We start from the raw sequence: 24,169 nt of genomic DNA, 5'->3' as shown, positions 1-24,169 counted from the left end.
ACTGCTATTCCAATTTTGCAAATGAGGAAAATCCCAAGACTAATTTTTAGTGCAACTTGGGGATGGTATACTGGTTTTCTGACAATCTTGAATGTGATGCATTAACCTTGCTACATTTCTGTCATTTCTTTAAAATAAATACTTAATGTTCTTTTTTTTTGAGATCTAACTCATATGCAGTAAAGAATATAAATCTGAAGCATACACCTCAATCAGTTTCTTTTATTTTGATATACATCCATGTAAATCCCCTGCCCCAGATTAAGATACAGAACATTTCCAGCCCACCAGCATGCTCCCTGTGGTCCCTCCCAGCAGATAACCCCCGCCCCCCCGGGAAACCACAGTTCCAAAACCACAGCTCAATTTGTACCTGTTCTTGAACTTCATATAGATGGAATCGTAGTGTATGCTATCTTGGATCAGGTTTCTTTTGGTCAACTTTACATCTGCGAGATTCATTCATATTGGGTATAGTGGCAGTTCTGTCTTCCATTGCCGTGTATAAACCTACCAGAATTTTTTTTAGCCATTCTGTTAATGGATATTCTTGTACATTTTTTTTTCTTTTTTTAACTGAAGTATATTGACGTGCAGTGTTCCATCAGTTTCCGGTGTACAGTATGATGATTTAACAATTCTGTACATTGCTCAGTGTGCGTCAAGATAAGTGGGCTCTTAATCCCTTTTATCTGTTTCATCTTTTCCCCCACCCATCCCTCCTCTGGCAGCCACCAATTTGTTCTGTTTTTAAGATTCTGTTCTTTTATTTGTCGCTTTTCCCCCCTCTGTTTTGTTTTAAAATAGTTTTTTTTAAGTGTACTTATTTTGGGAGAGAGAGGTGGGGTGCAGAGAGAGAGAGAGGGAGAGAGAGAATCCCAAGCAGGCTCCACGCTGTCAGCACAGAGCCTGACGTGGAGCTTAATCCCATGACCTGTGAGATCATGACTTGAGTCTAAATCAAGAGTCCATGCTTAACTGGCTGAGCCACCCAGGTGCCCCCATTTGTTTTGTTTTTTAAATTCCATATATGAGTGAAATTATATGCTATTTGTCTTTCTCTGACTGACTTATTTCACTTAGCATTATACCATCTAGATCCATTTATGTTATTGTAAATGGCAAGATCTCAATTTTTTATGGCCGAGTAATATTCCATTGTATGTCTATACCACATCTTCTTTATCCTTTCGTCTGTGGATGGACACCTGGGTTGCCTCTGTATCTTGGCTGTTGTAAATGCTGCAATAGGTGTAGGGGTGCATATGTCCTTTCAAATTATTACTTTCATTTTCTTTGGGTGAATACCCAGTAGTGGAATTACTGGATTATATGGTAATTCTATTTTTAATGTTCTGAGGAACCTCCATGCCATTTTCCACACTGCACCAATTTACATTCCCACCAATGGTTCATGAGGGTTCCTTTTTTTCCACATCCTCGCCAACACTTGTTTTTTTTCTTTCTTTCTTTCTTTCTTTCTTTCTTTCTTTCTTTCTTTCTTCTTCTTCTTCTTCTTCTTCTTCTTCTTCTTCTTCGAGAGAGAGAGAGAGAGAGAGAGAGAGAGAGAGAATCTCAAGCAGACTCCATGTTCAGCATGAACCTGATGCGGGGCTCTGTCCCACAACCCTGGGATCATAACTGGAGCCAAAATCAAGAGTTGGGTGCTCAACCCACTGAGCCACCCAAGCGTCCCACTTCTGTTTTGGATTCTGACCATTCTGACCGGTGTTAAGTGATATCATGTTGTGGTTTTGATTTGCATTTCCCTGATGGTGAGTGATGATGAGCATCTTTTCATGTGTCTGTTGGCCATCTGGATGACTTCTTTGGAAAAATGTCTATTCAGTTCCTGTGCCCATTTTTAAATTGGATTATTACTATTATTATTACTATTATTATTATTTGGTGTTGAGTTGTATAAATTCTTCATGTATTTTGGATATTAACCCCTTATTAGATGTATCATTTGCAGATATTTTCTTCCATTCAGTATGTTGCTGACCGTTTGATAGATGGTTTCCTTTGCTGTGCAAAAACCTTTTATTTTAGTATAGTACCAATAATTTAATTTTGCTTTTGTTTTCCTTGCCTGGGGAGATCTATCTAGAAAAGCATTGCTAAAGCCAATGCCAGAAAGATTACTGCCTATGTTTTCTTCTAGGAGTCTCTGGTCTCAGGTCTCAGTTTAGGTCTTTAATCCATTTTGAGTTTATTTTGCATATGGTACAAGAAAGTGGTCCAGTTTCAATCTTTTGTATGTAGCTGTCCAGTTTTCCCAACACCATTTTGTGCAGAGACTGTCTTTTCCTTGTTATATATTCTTCCTTCTTTGTCATAGATTAATTGGCCATAAAAGCATGGGTTTGTTTCTGGGCTGTCTGTTCTGTTCTCTTGATCTATGTGTCTGTTTTTATGCCAGTACCTTACAGTTTTGATTATGACAGCTTTGTAGTATTTCTTAAAATCTGGGGTTGTGGGGCGCCTGGGTGGCGCAGTCGGTTAAGCGTCCGACTTCAGCCAGGTCACGTTCTCGCGGTCCGTGAGTTCGAGCCCCGCGTCGGGCTCTGGGCTGATAGCTCAGAGCCTGGAGCCTGTTTCCGATTCTGTGTCTCCCTCTCTCTCTGCCCCTCCCCCGTTCATGCTATGTCTCTCTCTGTCCCAAAAATAAATAAACGTTGAAAAAAAAAAAAAATTAAAAAAAAAAAAAAATCTGGGGTTGTGATAACCCAGCTTTGTCCTTAAGATTGCTTTGGCCATTTGGAATCTTTTGTGGTTCCACACAAGTTTTAGTATTATTTGTTCTAATTCTGTGAAAAATGCTATTGGTATTTTGATAGGGATTGCATTGAATCTGTAGATTGCTTTGGGTAACATGGACATTTGAACTATATTAAGTCTTCCCATCCATGAGCATGGACTATCTTTCCATTTGTTTGTGTCATCTGTAGTTTTTTTCATCAGTGTTTTGTAGTTTTCAAAATACAAATCTTTCCTCATTTTTCCTTCATTAAGTTTGTCCCTAGGTATTTTATTCTGTTTGATATAATTATAAATGGAATTCTTTTTGTAATTTCTCTTTCTGCTACTTTGTTATTAGTGTATAGAAACACAACAGATTTTTGTATATCGGTTTTGTATCCTGCAACTATGGAATTTATTTATTGTTTTGAATAGTTTTTTGGTGGAGTCTTTAGGGTTTTATATGTACAGTATAACGTTATCTGCAAATAGTGCTGTTTAACTTCTTCTTTACCAATTCCGATGTCTTTTTATTTCTTTTTCTTGTTTAATTGCTGTGGTTAGGATTTCCAGTACTATGTCGAATAAAAGTGAAGGGAATGGACATTCTTGTCTTGTTCTTTATCTTAAAGGTTTTAATGTTGAGTATGATGTTAGCTGTGAGTTTTTCAAATACGGCCTCAGCATAATGATTCAACGTTCCCTTGAAATCCACTTTTTTGAGCATTTTCATCATAAATGGATGTTGAATTTTGTCAAATTGCTTTTTCCACATCCATCATGATGATCATATGATTTTTGTCCTTCACTTTTTAAAATGTAGAATGTCAGGTTGATTGACTTACACGTACTTAACCATCCTTGCATCCCCAGAATAAATTCCACTTGAACATGGTGAATGATCCTCTTAAAGTATTGTTGAATGTAGTTTGGTAATATTTTGTTGAAGATTTTTGCATCTATGTTCATCAGGGATATTGGCCTATAGTTTTCTTTTTTCTAGTGTCTTTGGGTTTGGGTATCAGGGTAATGCTGGCCTTGTAGAATGTATTTGGAAGCTTTCCTCCCCCTTCTATTTTTTAGAATAGTTTGAAGAGCATAGGAATTCAGTCTTCTTTAAATTTATCTGTGAAAACAGCTAGTCCTGGACTTTTGTTTCTTGAGAGTTTTGTGGTTACCAGTTCAATTTCATTACTAGTAATTGAGCTATTCAGATTTTTCTATTTCTCCCTTATTCGGTTTTGGAAGATCTTATGTTTCTATGTAGCTCGTGTTTTCATTCTCAATGGTCTTAACATCCTTCATTTTTAATGAAGCTAATTTCATAAAACTTTATGTCATGTTTAGATATTATTTTCTATCTGTATAAACTTTTTTTAAACTTGAATTTGTCAGTATATTAATTTCCTGAGGCTGCTGTAAGACATTACAACAAACTTGGTGACTTAACGCAGTAGAATTTGGTCTCTCTGGAGGCCAGGAGTTGGGCATCAGTACTTCTGGGCTATTGTCAAGGTGTCATCAGGGCTGTGTTCCCTACAGAGTCTCTAGAGGAGAATCTGTTCATTGCCGCTTTCTGTGCCTTTCCTCTTCCAGCTTCTGGAGGCTACTTGCATCCGTTGACTTGTGGCCACATCATTCCCATCTCTGCCTTTGGCTTCACAACCTTTTTTTCTCTGTGTGTGTGAAGTCTCTCTCTACCTCTCTTTTCTAAGGACTCTTATGATGGCATTTAGGGGCCACCCTGATTTTCCAGGATAACTCCCTATCTCCCCTTAATGTAATCATATCTGCGAAGATCCCTTTTTCCTATAAGGTTATGTTCACAGGCCTCAAGGGTTTGGACATGGATCTTTTGGAGATCCACCATTCAGTCTCACAGTCAAACTGACTCCAGTGTAACGAAACCCCAAGGTAAGATAGTGACATTATAGGCAAAGTTCTAGCTGGGAGCTGGAAGACTTGAGTGTGACCGCTTGTGCAAAATTTTACTGTCTGTGGGCCTCAGTTTCTTTACCTATGAGAATAATAACATATGCCTTTTCAACTCTACAGAGTTGTCTAGTTGTGGAATTCTGCATGTAAAAGGGTTTTGAGCTATTAAGATTTAGGGTCGTGTAGTATTAATCCGTGTCGTACCAGAGGAGACGTGATTCAGTGTCTGGCCCTTGAAATTGCAGTTCTCATATCTGCATCCTCAGAGGTGTCCGGGCTGTGGGCGGAGTTAACCTGGATTCTCTCCCCAAATTGGAGACAGTGTAGTATCAGAGTTTGGAGTGTATCCTCTGGTTTCAGACTTGCTGTGTTTGAAGCCCAGCCTGATCGCTTCCCTGTGGTACAATCTGGAGCTCTTTGGGGTCTGAAGTAATAGAGTACCGTCCCAGCGCTCTATCCAGGCACAATTGAACCTAAAGAATTGTTAAGTAGTGGAAGGAGGTTAGCTACTTAAAGGAGCAAAAGGCATGTAAGGGATCCACAAGGTGCACCCACCACATCTTGGCTGAGGAGAGGGGACAGTAAAGGAACTGAGGACCCGGCCGGGAGTCAGTCCTCTCCAGAGAAGCCGCGGGGACCTCGGGAACATGCAGCCCGCTGGTGGGAAAGGACTTTCCAGAAGGTAGCGCCATTCTGCAGAAGCAGCTATCTGTGAGGACGGTGTGGCCCCGGGGTACAGCTGGGGACTCGCCCAAAGCTGGCTTCTGGTTTCCCTTGCTGCCTAACAAACACGGAGGGCCAGGGCCTGTCAGGGAGGACCATCCTGGGGCTGCTGCCTAACATTCGGCCAGTCCCAGCTCACAAAGCCGGGCAAAGGAGGGTGGGTCTGGAGCTGAGAAACCAAACATTGATAACCGGCAGTTATTTACTCCCTTACACTGTGTGTTCTTCACCTGGGAGCTGGGGGGGAATCGTTGTGCCCCCCACATATAATTATCGTAGAAAGTAATGAATTCACGCAGGCGAGCACTCAGACGAGCAGCTGGCACAGCCTCGGTCAGTTGTTCCTCCTGGATCTTATTTCTCAGGTCCGAGTCATGAGCTGACACGGAGGGACAAAGACGATGCGGCCCCTGCCCTCACAGGGCCTCCCCTTTAGTTTGAGGCTGGTCAGATTTGAGATACTTCCTAGTTTATATTTTAAGGAATAACACTGTCTCAAAGCCTACCTCCAAGAATTTTAAAAACTTCTTCCCATAGTAGAACAATTTTTTTTTTTTTTTTTTTTTCTGGAGCTTTTTCAGCAGGGACATATGCGTGCTATTTTTCTGACTCTGTGAATGAAGAAATCGGTGCCAAATCAGCAACTTCCTTGATCCGATACTTAACTGGCTGCTGTGGGTCAGGCAGTGTCCTAGGCACGGGGGATATAGATGCAAACAAGGCACAACCAGAGGTTTCTGTCCGCGTGGAGCTTAGATTGCTAGGTGGGGGCTGGAGGCGACAGGCAGTAAGCAAACTAAATAAAACTACGGCCCAAGTGGTAAACACTCTGGTGATAATTAAAACCGGGAACAGGGATCAACTCGATTCTTCTTCTCGAGTCTCACTCCTCGAGAGGAATTGTGTGTGTCTGTGGTTTGGTGCCAGTCCCTGGTCCATTCTTCGGTTCCGTATCATTGGTAGAAACTAGAAACCCGAGGAGCCCAGGAAAGCCTGTGCCGGGACAGTTTGGGGTTAAATGTGAGTTGGGTTCTTTGTGCCAATCTTCTCTCCATACCGAAGACAGGCGCCCTTCTTCAGTCCATTCAGGCTCGTCGTACCGAGTTTCACAAACACTCTGTGGGCAACGAAGCCCTCTCAGTTCTCTCTTACCTGCCAGGCTGGTGGTGATGATGTCTGGTGAGTTGCTGAACCCCGTCTTTTTCACTTTATGTCTGAATGGCAACATCTCCTTAAATCTGAGTAAGCCCTCTGTGTTAAGTTCTTTTTTTTTTTTTTAGAAAATTTTAACACATTTTTTTAAAGTTTATTTACTTATTTTGAGAGAGAGAGAGAGAGAGCACGAGTAGGGGAGGGGCAGACAGGGAGGGAGAGAGAGGCCAAGGCAGCATAGAGCCCGCTGCGGGGCTCGAACTCACCAACTGTGAGACCATGACCTGAGCCAAAATCAAGAGTCGGACGCTTAACCGACAGAGCCACCCAGGCGCCGCTCTGTGTTAAATCCTTAAAAAAAAAAAATCTTTTCTCTTTTGAATATTCATGGGAATGGCTGCTCTCCAACCTATGAATTGAAAGTAAAAGTTTTGGACTAATCTCTTCCATTTAATTCCCCCGCCGCAGAGACTTCAGAAACAGGTCTGAAAATTATAGGAACCACAAATTTAAAAAGTGTTAGTTTGATATGTCTGAAATTAATGCTTTAATTTATTCACCACAGAATGTCTTCACACATCGCTGTTTTGTGTAATTTATACCATATACTGTCTACTCAAGTTAATGTGTGAAGCATGGTTAAATTACGCCTAAAAAGGAATATGAAAACTATCTACAATATGGTGACGGGAAAAGGGCCTAAGTAGGAGCAATGGGGCAAAATTTAAATAAGACAAATTGAAATAGAAGCTTCAGAAAAACTGTCAGGTGTCTTAAGATGTGCCTAACTAGAACACGCTCCTCGGAAAAGACTTTAAAACATCCAGAGAAGTCTCCTGGGAAAGGGGCAGACAAAGTTCTCGAAAATATTTCTATAGGGAACACGTAACTGTACATGTGGCCTAAAAAATGGACTAGATAACCTAATAGGCTTTTGCATGTCTCGTACCTTCAGCTTTCAGTGTTTGCTTAATCTTGTCAAAGTAGGTTTGGGATAAAGATCAAATGAACAATTGTAGAGAAGAGGGAGATGTATTTTTTCAGTATTATTTCATTTGTTCTTTTCACCAAAGTGTATGGCATGCTGACAGGACTGTCATCCATTTTCTTATGGCTAATTTAAGGCTGGTAAAGGGTGCCAGGCCCATAGCTCGGGAGGCCGCCATTTGCCCTACGCTCCCCTGACCTTGTGCTCAGCCTCATTCTCTGAGGGAGAGAACCAGAAAGGCAGGATGCTCTCTCTGTGATGTGGTGGTGTTTTGTTTTTGAGGTTAATAATACAATACTAATCAGCGTTTTTGAACGTTAGCAATTTGGAGGTTGCATTCGTTAATTCCCTGAAACTCCTCCTTATGTGCAAAGCCCTTCTGGGTTTTAGGCTCCGTAGAAAATCAAGATCTCTGGGAGACTGCTCCTGCCTTTAGTGAGAGTACAGTTTGGTAAGCTGCTAAAATGAGAAACAGCTGCTGTCTTTTTCATTTTTTAATGTTTATTTGTCTTAGAGAGAGAGAGAGAGAGAGGGAGAGAGAGAGAGAGACAGAGCACGAGCAGGGGAGGGGCAGAGAGAGAGGGAGATATGGAATCTGAAGCAGGCTCTAGGCTCCGAGCTGTCAGCACAGAACCGGACGTGGGGCTTGAACTCATGAACCACGAGATCATGACCTGAGCCGGAGTCAGAAGCGTAACCGACTGAGCCACCCAGGCTCCTCAAAAGAGCTGCTGTCTTTACATGGGCCATCACTTCTAAAACAGTGAATGCTCAATGGGAAGTGGAATTCAGACAGGTGAGTGGTGAGGGGCTGGGGAGAAGGGGTGTGCAGGAAGAGATCACCAGGTTGAGTGGGAATAAGTTTATTTCCCCCTGTGATTATTCAATGGCCTTGTTTTTACTCTCCCATTAATCAAGGTTCTCCAGAGAAACAGAATCGATGGGAGATAGATATAGATATAGATATAGATATAGATATAGATATAGATATAGATATAGATATAGATATAGATAAAGAGATTCCTTTAGGGAATTGGCTCACATGATTGCAGGTGGTAAGGAGTCCCAAAATCTGATTCTGCAAGCTTGACACCCAGGAAGGCCAGTGGTGTAGTTCAGTCCGAGTCTGAAGGTGGAGAACCAGATGGGCTAATGGTGTCCATCTCAGTCCAAGGGCAGGAGGGCACTGATGTCCCAGCTCAGGCAGGCAGGGAGGAAGCAAAAGGGGAGAATTCCTCCTTCCTCTGCCTTTTTGTTTTCTTTGGACCTTGAATGGTTGGGGTAATGCTCACCCACATTGGGGAGGGCGATCTGCTTTACTGGGGCCACCAACTCACCTGCTAATCTTGTTGCAAACACCCTCACAGATGCACCCAGAAATAACATTTACTTTGAGCTCCCCATGTCCCAGTCAGGTTGACACATAAAATTAACCATCACAACTCTTAAGTCATATTTCAGCGTAAGTTTTCAGTCGTGAATAGCATAAGTTTTAGGCTTCCTTAGAGGAGACACCTGTTGCTGTCTAAGCCTTCACTTGAGCCTCATCCTGTTTCACACACTGAAGGGCTTCTCTCTCCTTGTTCCCCTGCTCTGTTCTCCCGGAAGCTCTGCTGTCACATGGGCTGAATCTCCTTGACCCCATCCCCCATGAGTCCCCCACTGTACAGGCACAGGAAGAGGTTCTGTACTCCCCACCTCCTGGGCTGCTGCTGTCTTGAACTAGCACAGACCCAGTCCAGCCTGATGGGGCCAACCAAGGGTCTTTCATTGCCTCTGCAGAATCCTGGATTGTTAAAACTTTGTTAAGAATGCTTGCGTGAGGGGTGCCTAGGTGGCTCAGTTGGTTAAGTACCTGACTCTTGGTTTTGGCTCAGGTCATGATCTCATGGTTTGTAAGTTTGAGCCCCGTGTGGGTCTCTGCACTAACAGTGTGGAATCAGGGCGCCTGGGTGGCTCAGTCGGTTGAGCGTCTGACTTCGGCTCGGGTCACGATCTCACAGTTTGTGAGTTCGAGCCCCATGTCAGGCTCTGTGCTGACAGCTCAGAGCCTGGAGCCTGCTTCGGATTCTGTGTCTCCCTCTGTCTCTGCCCCTTCCCTGCTCATGCTCTGTCTCTCTCTGTCTCTCAAAAATGAATAAACATTAAAAAAAAATTTATAACAGTACAGAATCTGCTTGGGATTCTCTCTGTCTCTGTCTCTCTGCCTCTCCCTCCCTCTTGCTCTCTCTCAAATAAATAAATAAATAAATAAATAAATAAATAAATAAATAAACATTTTAAAACATTGTGTAAAAAAAAAAAGAAGAATGCTTGAATGAGATCTGTCTTTTGGGGGAAATGTAGTTTTTAAAAAAGCAAAGCAAGACAAGTAAAATTGGATGTCAGCTATAAAACTTAAGGATCTGGTACATCTTCTGGTTTCATAATTTGATTGTTAGTAATTAATAATCCATGTAAATACATTATACAACTCTAGTAATTTTTACTAATTTCATTGAAGTCATTGATAATGACATTTTAAATAAGATGTAAATCTATGTATACAATTCTATTAATTTTTACTAATTTGATTGAAGTTGTTTTTAATTACCTTTTAAATAAGATGTAAATATATTCCATGTTTGCTTTGAAAGTAATGACCCACCCCCATGCTGCAATAGTTTCAGTCTCTGAAGAATTAGTCTGAGACTCCTTTTCCTTTTCTTAAGAGGATGAGCAGGACTGAAGGTAGGCACGTGAGAATAAGCCAGTTTAGACAGTGTTTATCACTGAAAGTCTTCACTTTTCGACTCGGTCTACATTAGCATTTTGCAAGACAAAAACATCATGAGCTTTTGAGCACTTTGGTTCACGCCTACCCTTCACCCCTCAGTTTTCCAGGTCAGCATGGTTCTCTTTTACCATAGTGTCTTTGATCTATTTGTCTTCTCAGTTTGGTAATGCAGATTTCTTTCAGATTTTTAAACAAAAATGTTCCCGCAAGCAATTTGCCTTGAAATTCCCATCTCCCTTCCAGAAACGGAGAAAAGGCTGTGCACTCCTCTGTGCAAGCTGAGCTGACAAATAAATTGTTACCTGGCTACAGCGTCGTGTACGCTGTGAGGACAAGCTGACTTGGTTTCTATGTCTAGTACATCAACAAAACATTTCCAGCTACTTAAGCATCTTACTACTCCAGATTGCCTCTGCCTGATCCTGCTGTTTTCAGAGACTTCCTTTTTTCCTACCCCCCCACCTTTTTTAATATTCTGATGTTTTAGGTACATTTTTAGTGGGCAATTCAAGAGAAAGTGTATCCCTAAGAATTCTCATTTTTAAGCCTAAGATATTCACTTGTGGTTGATATTCTCCTCACTGATTGTCCTAAATTAGGGTTACCAGATCTCCAGAGAAAAGTCAAACAGGACCACCCAGTTAAATTTGAACTTCACATAAAGAATGAATACTTTTTTTTTCAAGTGTAAGATACCCCATGCAATATTTGGGACATATTTATACTAAGTAATTATTTGTTCTTTATGTGAAATTTAGACTTAATTCAGTGTACCGTATTAAAATTTTTTTTAACTTATTTTTGAGACAGAGAGAGACAGAGACAGTGTGAGTAGGGGAGGGGCAGAGAAAGGGAGACACAGAATCTGAAACAGGCTCCAGGCTCTGAGCTGTCAGTACAGAGCCTGACATGGGGCTCAGACTCACAAACCGTGAGATCATGACCCGAGCCGAAATCGGATGCTTAACCGACTGAGCCACCCAGGTGCCCCCAGTGTACTGTATTTTATTTGGCCACCTTATCATACATGGGAATTTCTGCTTTGCAGTTTCTCTACCCTCCAATCCCCAGTGTTTCTTCTGGGGTTCGGCGTCCAAAGAGAGGGAGAGGGAGTAGGGATATAGGAATGGATACTTGACTTTCATTATCAGGTCTTTAGCAGTTTCGGGGGCTTTCAACTCCCTTTTAAACCTAGAAAAGTGGTACTTAGGTATCAGGTAAAAGGGGAGGGACCCCAGGAATAATGTAGCTCCAGGGATGAGGTAGCTTCTTATGACACTGTTTACGCATCCATTTAAATCAATACCAAGTTATCCAGACCCCAGCGGGCCTGCAGCAGTATATCCCAGTGAATATGTGGTCCTTGAACTGTTCATCTAGAGTCTATAGTCAGGTCATGTTGTACTTTATGCTGTCCTGACAGTTTATCTGGTTGAGATCACTCATCACACGACTGCTATTTAGTGAAATGGAATTCTGCTTGTAAGACATTGGTATGACAAGGAAAAAATTCATATTTCAGGATTCACAGCCCCTTCTCCCCTTCCTCACCTTGAAAAAGAGAGTTTTCTTTTTACCTGTGCTGTGTCCCTGGTCCTAGGATTGCACAGGACCAGGTTAATGCATGAGAGAGGGAATCAAATGCAGCCAAGGCCAGCTCATTTGATCTCAGGAAGCAGTACGGTGAGAAAAGAACAGATAGAGAAGATAAGAGTGGTAGGCAGAAAAAGAACAGAGGGGTATGTGTGTGGAAGGGGTCATAGGGGAAAGAGCGAAAAGGGGGGATTTTAGATGGAAAGGAGGTCTGGAGGCAGTGTGCCTGCCCGGCTCTGTGAGATACCAGAGAGGAGAAAGAAAAGATTTTCAGGAAGCTGTGCTGTGTGTTGTAGGATTCGTCACCCTCTTGGCATTTTTTGAGAGACCGTGGTTAATATTATATTTATCTAATGACTCTTACTTTCTCAGAGATTTCCTCTGGATGGGAATTATCCTGAAATACACCTACATGCAACCTAGCTTACGCAATTTACACAACATGAGGCAGAAGGAAAAAGCAGGGCAGTAAGGATCCATTAAATTCCAATCAGACACCTATTTTGGCAGCAAAACTGTAAAACTAGTACCTCACTTATTTCATCATTACAACATCCCCCGGGAAGAGCTAAAACGGTTATTCCCAACAGGAACACTAAAACATAAATTGACGTTGTCTGTTCATGTCTTTATGACGTTATGGATTTTCTCTCTACCTTCCTCCCTTTCCCTCACATAGTTACATACACGTGTGACATGACATACATGTGACATAGGCTCGTGAGATAAATACACTTTTATTTTTGTCATGCAAGGTAGAAGTTACATTCCAAATTAATGTTCTTTTTTTTCCTCCCAAAGTTGTGGATACGGATGCTACAGTCTTTGCATCTGTGCGTCATTGTCTCAGATTGCATTACATTTGAAAATTGCATTGTTCAAAACCATTGGGATCTCCTGTTGTGGCATAACCTTCAGAGTTTTGTCAGGTTACTTCGAATATCTTCAGAGATGGAAAATCTTCATCCTTAACGATGTATTTGACTTCTGGAAACAGCCAAGGATTATTTGGAACATGCCTTGATGGATAAAACATGTAATGATAATAGATAACACTTCTGGATAAAAACAAGATAGGAAAATTGATGGCGCTTTTCGTATAGCTCATAAACTGAAAATAATTATAAAAAATAAGGTATTCTAAGTTATTTTTGAGCAATGGATTGTGTTGAATAAAAGAGTAGTCTACTGAAAAACTATCTCAAATAATCATTTGTTTGCAACTGTGTTACTTTATTTGTTCGTTAATCTATTCATTCAACATTAATTCAGTAGACACGCCATGAGGACCTACCCTATCTTAAATGGTACCTCCGAAAAGAAAACTTTGTTCTTGTCCTCAAAGAACTTCTATTTCTATAGAGAAAAAGATATACAAGCATGATTTTAGTGTGCAGATCTTATCTGAAACCTTTGATGGGTTTTAGAATTCAGAATATTTCACATTTTTACAAAGTAAATAGGATAAGAGGCCAGTCACTATAGCTGTAGAACATTACCCAAAATTTTGTGCCTTAAAACAACAAAAACGTTTGTCTTTCTCATGAATCTACATTTAGATTCATGGCTTGGCATGAATCAAGCCTTGGCATTCAAGGCTTGGCATCAGCTGATCTTTGCTCCATTCAGCCAACAGTGGGGGGCACTTGAGTGCTGAGGACAGGCGTCAACTACCCCCTCATGTCTGATAGTTGATGCTGGTTGGTGGTTAATAATGGCTGGTGGTTGAGACCTTGGCTGGGGTTGTGGGCTAGAACAGTTTCGGGTGGCTTCACTGTGGCTGAGCTTCCTCACAACATGGTGGCTGAGTTCAAAGGGCAAGCATTTTGGGGGAGAAGGGAAAATAAGCAGAGGCCATATCACCTTTGATGACCTAGCCTTGGAAGTCAAGCCATGTCACTTCCACCACTTTTATTCATAAAAGCACTCCCATTTTCAAGGGGGAGAGGAAGTAGATTTCCCCTCTTGATAAGTGGTAAAAGTTCTAGAATAACTTCTGGGATGAGAAATGCTGCAGTAGCCATTTTTGGAATGGTGCATATACTCTAGGTGTGTGTACCCTGTGTTCCGGACCATTATCAGTGCTGTCTGAGGCTTCACTGTGCGATGAAACCCATGAATAGTTCTGCAACAAAATGAATGAATATTAAAGTGGACTAAACTGAGATTATTTAAAATTTTTTTTCAATGTTTATTTATTTTTGAGAGACAGAGAGTAACAGAGTGTGAGTAGGGAAGGGACAGAGAGAGAGGGAGACACAGAATTCACAGCAGGCTCCAGGCTCTGAGCTGTCAGCACAGAGCCTGACGTGGGGCTCAAACCCACGAACCGTGAGATCATGACCTGGGCCGAAGTCGGACGCCCAACTGACTGAGCCACCCAGGCACCCCTAAATTGAGATTATAAATATAAATAGTTCAATTCAGGTTCTGTCACCAAATGGGTTTCCAAAAAATATTTCCCTTTTAAGATATTTCTGGATTTTAGACTTTCTAGTAAGTGGTTTTTGAGTTGTAATATAATTTGTGCTGATGGAGGCGATAGGCATTTACAACACATGTCGAAGAAGAGACTGTAGGAGAACTAGAGGAGAAAGAGATCTTTACAGAACAGGTAACTGAAAGTGGATTCTTTAGGAAGGGTGTTCCAAATCAAAGAAATGCCAACAGAATGGAGATCTGAGTGTGGAGAAAAGCAAGATTCAAAAATAGCTAGAATATATACATGAGAGAGTTTTAGGGGCCAGATCACCAAGAGTCTTGGATGCCATATTACGGGATTTGGATTTTAGCCTGTAGAGACAATATGAAGCCAATTAGGGATTGTAAGCAGGAGAGGTACGTGATCATATTTGTCCTTCAGAACAATTATTTTGGTGACAAATAGTAGGTTCAGGGGTATGAGGATCTCGTTCACTCAGGATGCTCTTCAGTAGGCAGCTAGAATTTATGATTGCCTGAAATGAGAGCAAGGAAGAGGGGTGCCTGGGTGGCTCAGTAGGTTAAGCATCCAACTCTTCTTTTTTCTTTTTTGTTTAAATTTATTCTGAGAGAGACAGAGAGAGCACATGTGTGCAGGGGAGGGGCAAAGAGAGAGGAGAGAGAGAATTCCAAGCAGGCACTATGCTATCAGTGTAGAGCCCAACAAGGGGTTTCATCCCACAACTGTGAGATCATGACCTGAGCCAAGATCAAGAGTCAGAGGCTTAACTGACTGAGCCACCCAGGCGCCCCAAGCATCTGACTCTTGATTTCGGCTCAGGTCATGTAATCACGGTTGTGAGACCCTCTTAAGCCCTGCTTAAGATTCTCTCTCCCCCTCTGTCTCTGTCCCTCTCCAGCTCTCTCTCTCTCAAAAGGAAAAAAAAAAAGTTTAAAAAAAGGAGCAAGGGAGAACTGTTGAATTTAGCCGCCATTTCCTTTTGTGCTAGGATCAGAGTTAATCAAGAAAACTGTGATGTGGAGATGGAGAGGAGTTGTCAGATTGACTCTTTTCTAATTAATTTTTTATCCAAGTAGTGTATATATCTTCTTTACGATGTAAAATAGCACAAGGCATAGAATAAAAACCAATGTGCACGGTACCACGTCTCATTACCTCCAGTCTTACTCCTTAAAGGCTACCACTTTCCCCCCTTTAAATGGTTTCTTCTGGGATTTACTTCTATGTTCTAAATAAGGTACTGTGTCTGTGGAAAGTAACAAAATAAACCAATTGAAAATGACTTAAATAATACCACTGGTTCTCACAACAGGAAGTCCAGACTGGACAGGCTTCGGACACCATGTTTGCTTCCATCTCAGTTGGCTTCTCATCATGATCACGAGATCAATGCTTCTATTACAACAATCACATGAAAAAAAATCCAATGTAAGAAGAGGCATTATTCTTCTGGTGAGTCTGTGTGTGTGTGTGTGTGTGTGTGTGTGTGTGTGTGTGTGGTCTTGTTTTCGTTTTTGTTTATCAGCAAATAAATTTTTTTCCAGAAGCTCCAAAGCTCTCTGCCCCTCCCGTGCTTTTGGATAATTCGGGTCATATGCCCCGTGTTGGATTATCTTTGGTCAGCTTGGCATTACCACCACCCCTTCTATGGTCTCCTTTGCTTTGGAGAGAAGCCAGGTGCTACATTCCTCTTTATTGTATGGTTTCAGCCTAGAGCGTATTCATGAAAGGCATCCTTGAGACAAAATGATGGAGAGATCATTATTCTTCAGTCAGTTGCAGCCAGAATTGTGAACAGGTGTGATACTCCTAGAGACATTTTTTTGGGGGGTGGGGGTGGGGATAAGCCACCAATTCCCTGTATTAAAGTCATTTATAGCTAGACTGCAAAGAGGAACTTCTGTTCTCTGGACTGATATGTGACCCTTCCTAAGCATAGCACTGATGCAAGGGAAATGAATTACAGCACTGACATAAGACAAATCAGGATTTAGATATGATTTCAGTATGGAGCACAATGGTAATATGGAGGAAATTTGACTTCTAGTAATGGCAGGGTAGCTTGGTCAGGATAATCTTCCTACAGGCGAGCATGATAGAGTCTGGATGGGAATTTTAAAAACCAACTATCTGAAGACATTCAGCAGGAACTAAAACCAGGTGGATATTGGAGAGGAGTCTGCCCTTAAAATATGGGAACTACACAAATGTGATTTTTGGCTTTGCAGTTTATGTTCAGAGTTGTTCACTAATCCATTAGGTGGCTCAGAATGAAGTTGTATTACTGAATAATTCAGCTGAATTACTGAATACTAGTGTCAGAGTATAGGATTCAGGACTGGAAGAGCAGCTGGGCAGCTAGAAGGGGAATCCTAGAAAAGAGGAGGTCATGGAGGTGGTACACCCCAAATTTGCATATAAACTCTTCTCAAATTCATGTCCAGCCACTGAAATATGCATCAGTGGGAGAGACCACATAGAGTACAGAGAAAAAGTGACCATTAGGGACAGGAAGAATTGAGCAGAGATTTCAGCTTACACCCAAAATAGAAGAGACAGACCTAGGAGTTTGAGGCTAGCCAATTTAATTCCTTACTAGAAGAAAAATCACACTCTTCTGAGCAATATAACAGAATCACAAATGTCTACAATGTATAATTCTTAATGTCTAGTATACAGTAAAAATGCCCAAATGTACAAAGAGATAGGAAAATATGACCCATATGCAAGAAGAAGGAAAAAACAATCAGAGAAAACCGAACCTTCAGTGGTCCTTAGTAGACAGAAACTTTAAAGCAGCTATTATAGATATGCTCAAAGACTTATAGGAAAACGTGGTCTTAATGAATGAACAGATGGAGAAACAGCAGCAAAATAGAAGGAATGAAAAGCTCCCATTTTACTCTGTTTAGGCTGCTGTAACAAAAACACCATAGACTGATTGGCTTCAGTAAACATTGATTTCTCACAGTTTTGGAAGTCTGGGAAGTCCAAGATCAAGGCACCAACAGATTTGGTCTCTGGTGACGTTCTGCTAACTGGTTCCTAGGTAGCCATCTTCTCACTGTGTACTCTCATGGCAGAAGGAATAAGGGCACTCTCTGGGGCCTCTTTTACAAGAGGGGCACTAATGGGGGCACTAATCCCATTCACAGAGACTCCACCTTATGACCTCGTTACCTCCCAGAGGCACCACCTCCTAACACCGTCACATTTGGGGTTAAGTTTTCAACATGTGAGTGGGGGGAGAGACACAAACATTCAGTCTATAGCCGACTCAAATGAAAATTCTAGGTGGAAAATAACGGCAACCAAAATGAAACATTTACTAGCTTTGCTTAATGGCATATCGGAGATTGCACAAGAGTGCATGAATTTGAAAGCAGGTAAATGGGAATTATCCAAATTCAAGAAAAGGGAGAAAAGAAGAAATGCGAGTAGATTCTTAGAGAGCTATAGTTTCTGATATATAAGCAATCTGTTACATGTGATTTGGAATACTAGAAGGAACCAAGAGAATAGGGAAGAAAAAATTTGGAAGAAAAAATTTGGAAGAAATAATGGCTGAAAACTTACCGATTTAGTAAAAACACTAATGGGTCCAAGGTGAGTGAACCGCAAGTAGAATAAATACAAAACCAACCAAACAAAAAACAACAAATAACATTAGGCACACGACAGACTGTTGGAATCCAAAGATAAAGAGACAAGAGCCTGGAGAAAAAAAAAAAGCCTGTGTATCACTTGGAGAGAAACAATAAGACAAATGATGGCAGACTTCTCATCAGAAGCAGCACACCCAGATCACATCAGTGGAAGGATTGCCCCAGTTGAGAGGAGTGTCGTCAGTGGAGTACCTTCAGTTTTCAGCCCCTTTCAAGACTGCCTCAACTGTAGAGCACTGACTCACTTAAGATCTTGCTTTTTCCTGGGAAACCTATAGCCAGCGATTGATCGATCAGTGCCCGAGCCGACCATCTTGGCCCAGTGCAAGACAAATCTGAAGGGCCATTCTTGCTCTAGCTCCCCCGGGGCATCGGTCAAGGCTGTCAGAGGATGTGCATCACAGCTCAGTTTTTCCTTCTGACTACTCTCGCTTCCTTCTCCTTCCTACAGGTTTTGATACCCAGGGGACTCCTTAGGAAGCATTCTGCTGGCTAAATTTCAGCTCAGAGCCTACCTCCTCGGAAACCCAACCCATGACAACAACTGAATAATACCTTTAAGTGCCGAAATAAGTAGAACTGTCAACCCAGCATTCTATATGCCGCAAAATTGTCTTTCAAAAATGAAGAAAAATAAAGATATTTTCAGGCAGACGAACGCTAAGAATGTGTATGTTGTGCTATAAGAAGGACTGAAGAAATTCTTCCAGTGGGAGATGAATCACACCAGACAATAACCTGGACGCAAGGGGAAGAATGAAAAGCATGGGAAGTAGTAAATATTTGGATGAATATAAGGGAAGGTACACAGTTTCTTCCCTTTTTTTTTTTTTTTAGATTTTATTTTTAAGTAATCTCTATACCCAAAGTGGGGCTCGAACACAAAACCCTGAGATCAAGAGTCGCGTGCTCCACCAACTGAGCCAGCCAGCTGTGCCACGTACACATTTTCTTAATTTCTTGAAAAAATCACGTGATTGTACAATACAACCTATAACACTGTATCGGGTTTGTAACATAAGTAGATGTAATAGATATGGCAAAAATCTCCCAAAGTTGGGAGAAGGGTAAATAAAACTATAATATTAGAAGGTTACTGTATTTTATGTGAAGTAGAACAATATAAACTCTAAGTAGCTTGGGATAAGTTAAAGAGGCATATCGAAGGCTTTGGAGTAACCACCAAAATTATGAAAGATATACAGTTAAAAAGTCAACAGAGAAATCAAAATGAAATGCTATAAAGTATTCAGATCACCCAAAAGAAGGCAAGAAGGGAGGAAAAAAGAATGAAGTGGACAAATAGAAAACAAACGGGAAAAATGTATATTAATGATAATGGCGGCTCGTTTTCTTATTGTCAGAGAAGGGAGTTACAAATGTAGAAGCAAGAATGAACCAGTGGTGTTGGAATTACCCATATAAGTAATACATAAATATGGATGTAATATGCGTATGTATGTATATACATACATACCTGTGTTTATGTCTGTGAATCTATTTATGTGGATATCCATAGATATCCATAGATGCACACAACCATATGATTTCTAGCTGTGACCACTGACAAGGTTTGAAAGCATCAACCAAGAGCATATTTAGAGGTCCAATCTTGATTTCTGAAAATCCTTCTCAATGTAAATGTCTGAATGGCTTTTTGGAGAAGTGACTGACTTGAGGACTGGGGTAGGGAATGTACAGGATAAGCCTGGAACATTTTGTGCCCCAAAGTAAGGAAGTCCCCAAGGAATGATGGGGATCTGTCAAAGGCTGCAGAATCTGGCTTGACTGGGCTTTCACTGGTGAAATCTGGAAGAATATGACTTCAAAGTAAATAATGGTAACAAACTGTAAGCCACTGAATAAAACAAGAATCCATGAGTCCACATCCACTCTAAGTAAATATGTGAATAAATTGCAAGTTAGATGATAAACACACCTACATAGTCTTAAATTACCCCTTGTAAAGCACTTATTGATTACAAAGGGAAAAAGTAACTTGATAGTGGAGAAGCCTGGCAGACACCCTCTTAACCAAATGAGCCAAAACAACATCACTAGTAACAGGACAAATTGAAATCAGAACCACCTTCTAGAACACAATGAGAAGAACACACAAAACATCGCTTCTGTGAGAACTCCTGCCAAAGATTCATAAGCTGAGTCTAATCACAAAGAAACATCAGACAAATTGAAGGACATAGTACAAAATAACTGTTCTGTTAATCTTTAGAATTGTCAAGGTCACGAAAAGACCAAGGAACTATTCCAGATAGAAGGAAACAAAAGAAAAGTGACAAATAAATGCAATGTATTAGCCTGGTCCGGCTCCTTTTGCTATTAAGATTGTTACTAGAGCAATTGGTGAAACTTAAATGAGGTAGAAGGATTAAATGGTAGTAAGGTGTTAATGTTAATTTCCTCACTTTGATGATGGCGTTGTGATTATGCAGGAGAATATCCTTATCTTTAGGAAATAGACGCTAAAGTATTAACAGGATGTTAGCAACTTCTCTCAGCTGGTTTGGGAGGGTGGAAGTACTTTGCACTGTACCCACAACTTTTCTGTAAGTTTGAGATTGTTTCCAAAATAAACAAATACCCACTCAGGAAGAAAACCCACAAGATATCATTAGAATGGCTAAAATAAATACAAAAGGATGATAGAAATGTCGAGAGCAGGATACGAAGCCACCAGAATGCTCATAAATTGCTAGTGTAATGTAAAGTTACAAAATCACTTTGGGAAAGCTTTGGTAGTTTCTTATAAACTTACCCTTCCTTGGAGCTAGCAGTCCCTCTCCTAGGTATGTACCCAAGAGAAATGAAAATGTATGCCCATGTGGATACTTGGATGGGAATACTTACAGCAGCTGTCTTCCTAATAGCCAAAATCTGCAACAAAATATCTATCAGTAGGAAAATGGATTTAAAAATTTTGATTTAGGGGCCCCTGGGGTGGCTCAGTCGGTTAAGCATCTGACTTTGGCTCAGGTCATGATCTCACAGTTCAAGTGAGTTCGAGCCCCACGTTGGGTTCTGTGCTGACAGTGCTCAGCCTGCTTACGATTCTTTCTCTCTGCCTCTCTCTCTCTGCCCCTTCCCCACTTGTACTCTCGCCCTCAAAATAAATAAATTAATTAAAAAAAAGTTTTATATAATCATATAATGTAGTGTTACTCAGTAATCAAAATGTACTATTTAAAAAAAAATTATGTTTACTTTTGAGAGAGAGTGCAAGCAGGGGAGGGGTGGGGGGGGGGGGGACCAGAGGATCTGAAGTGGGCTCTGCACTGACAGCAGAAAGCCCAATGTGAGTCTCGAACTCATGAACTAGCAGATCTTGACCTGAGCTGAGGTTGGATGCTTAACTGACTTAGCAACATGGGTGCCCCAAAATGTGCTATTTATACATGTAACAGTATGGGTCAATTACATAAAACATTATGCTGAGTGAACAAAATTAGAGTACATAATGCATGATTCCATTTATATGAAGTTTTAGAGGAGGGAGAACTAATCTATGATGGAAAAAACTCAGAACAGTTACTGCCTCTGACAGTGCTGGGATTAACTGGTAAGGGATACTGGGGGTATTTCTGGGGTACGTAGATGTTCTACATCTTGATGGAGTGTGGGTTACACAGGTGTATCAGTCTAAACTGTAGACTGTTTACGTAGACAATCCTAAGGAATCCTCAAAAAAAGATAAGAATTTAGCAAGGTTACAATATAATTTATATATATATTATATATAAATTTAATATACAAAAATCAATTTTAATTTTATACTAGCAGCAAACAATTGGAAATGAAATTAAAACAAATTTTTTAAGGTTTATTTATTTTTGAGAGAGAGGAGAGAGTGATCAGGAGAGAGGCAGAGAGATAGAGAGAGAGGGAGAGAGAGAATCCCAAGCAGGCTCCACACTGTCAGCGCAGAGCCAAAAGCGGGGCTCAAACTTTCGGAATGTGAGATCATGACCCGAGCCGAAATCAAGAGTCGGACACTCAACCAACTCAGCCACCCAGTTGCCCCGGAAATGAAAATTTTAAATTCCATTTACAGTAATGTCAAATTTACAACATTTAGGAAGAATTTAGCACAAGATATCCAAGACGCCTATCCTGGAAACTACAAAATACCTTTGAGAAAAAAAAAAAAAAAGCAAACAAACGAAAATATCTCAAGAAATGCAGGCAGATACCATGCTGAAGAATTGGAAGACCCAATATTGCCAATATATTACTCTTCCCCAAATTGATTTCAGTCCCACCAGGCTGTGTGTGTGTGTGTGTGTGTGTGTGTGTGTGTGTGTGTGTGTGTAGAAATTGAGTAGCCAATTATATTTAGGTAGAATTGCAAAGGACCTAAGATATTCAAAGCAATCTTGGAAAAGAACATTAGAGGAGATCCTCAACTAGTGATCATGGGCTGTCCTTTTACCTATAGAAATAAGAGATTAAAAAAATAATTAAAAGTTTAATGTGTATGAATAGGGCTTGTTGTCTGGCGGGCTTCACTGTAGGATAATTGACAGGCACAAAGTTGTTTTATTGGACAACCACCAAATGCAAATGTTTCTGCACGTTTCTGCAGGAGAATAGGGGTGGGTGAGGGGTGCTGGTGTGGTGCAGTGGTGGTTGGTGGCAGAAGCTTGGGAGATGACAGTGGGAAAGGGGACCTTGGATGATACCATTTACCATGCAGACTTTATTGCAAAAATGTTTCAGGGACAGTTCTTCACCGCCTTCCTCTACAATGTTTAGTGTCTGTGTCCAGAGTGTAGGGTTAAACTTCTCACCCTTTCTGTGGGCTGGTAAAGGGTACCCAACTTTTTGAAGTATGGGAGAGACTGTCTATAGACACTTTAATCCCATTGTCACATCCACTTTTTGTCTTATTTGGTGCCTCTACTGTCCAGGCCTTCCCAGGGTTCTTTTAGGTGAATCAGATTGCTTCCTGTTGGCATGCTATTGCCGACAAGCCTGGTTGGGTTTTCTTAAGCTTTCTCCTGTCTGCTAGGAAAATCTCCATTCCACCATCTGTTTTCCATTTTCCAGAATTTCATTGATAACACTTATCTGTTGTTTCCTTCCTTTTCCCTCTCTCTTTCTCTCTCTCTCTCTGTCTCTCTTTGTCCCTTTTTGTGGTTTTGCATTTTTAAATTCTTTACTATCATTTTTGTTTGGTTTCAGGAGTCAGCAGGTAAAAATACTTTAATTTGATCTTTAGTTTAATCTACCATGAAAAACTGGAAATCCTTCCGTGCTTTCCTAAAAGGTAGTGTGATTTGGAGCTGTAGAAAGTGCAGGGTAGGGTATCACAACTGGAGAGAGAGACCGCAGATGGGGAGAGGAGACAAATACAAAAGATATCTAGATGTCATTTTTTAACCCAGTCCTGTTACTTTATATTCTTGAATCTATAGTCCCAATTAGCATGACTATTTAATCATTCTGCTATGCAAAGGATGTAAAAAAAATTTTTTTTCTGCACAAACCCGTGTGGATTTTTATAAAATAATGTGTTTCACTGCTGCTCAAAAATCAATTCCTCCTTGACAAAATATTAGCAAATCAAAGCAAACAATGCATAAAAAATTATACACCACAACCAAGTGGGATTTGTTCCAATTATACAAGGCTAGTTAAACATTTGAAATCAATTAATGTAATCCATCACATCAATAGGCTAAAGAAGAAAAATCATATGATCATATCAATAGTTTCGGAAAAATAAATTGACAAAATCTGACCCTTATTCATGGTATAAACTCTCAAAAAACTAGGAATGGGGGGGAATTTCCTAAAGTTGATAAAGAAATGTCTATTTAAAAAAACCTACAGTTAACATCATACTTAATGATGAGAAACAAAGTACTTTCCCACTTGATTGGGAACGTGACTGGAATGTACTGTCTCAACACTCGTATTCAACGTCATGCTTGAAGTCATATCTAATGAAATAAGACAAGAAAAGGGGGAAAACATAAACAGACTAAGAAGGAAGAAATAAAATAGTCTTTGTTTGCAGATGACATGACCGTCTTTGTAGAAAATCCCAAAGAATCAACAACAACAAAAAGATACCTTGCAATTGGTCATAGCAAGGTTGCAGGATGCAAGGTTACCTGACAAAAGTCAATTGC

General features: G+C 40.7%; 1 protein-coding gene across 5 annotated transcripts in view; it reads left to right on the top strand.

The window, feature by feature from the left end:
• PRPF18 (pre-mRNA processing factor 18) overlaps positions 1–24,169 on the top strand; it is a 102,604-nt gene that overhangs the window by 4,239 nt on the left and 74,196 nt on the right. For 2 of the 5 annotated variants that reach the window (XM_086714905.1, XM_086714904.1), the window contains one exon: positions 15,665–15,804. In XM_086714905.1, the coding sequence (XP_086571031.1) occupies positions 15,727–15,804 (78 nt within the window). In that variant the 5' untranslated portion in view covers positions 15,665–15,726. Of the gene's footprint in view, positions 1–12,743; positions 12,946–15,664; positions 15,805–24,169 lie in introns of those variants that run through there. The other 3 variants (XM_086714908.1, XM_086714910.1, XM_086714906.1) reach the window with 2 other exon arrangements.

The sequence above is a fragment of the Puma concolor genome, chromosome B4, assembly GCF_028749965.1.
Source record: "Puma concolor isolate L17-30 chromosome B4, mPumCon1.1.hap2, whole genome shotgun sequence".
Taxonomy (NCBI): domain Eukaryota; kingdom Metazoa; phylum Chordata; class Mammalia; order Carnivora; family Felidae; genus Puma; species Puma concolor.
The sequence above is the reverse complement of the archived record's forward strand: the minus strand, read 5'-3'. Positions and strand labels throughout refer to the sequence as shown.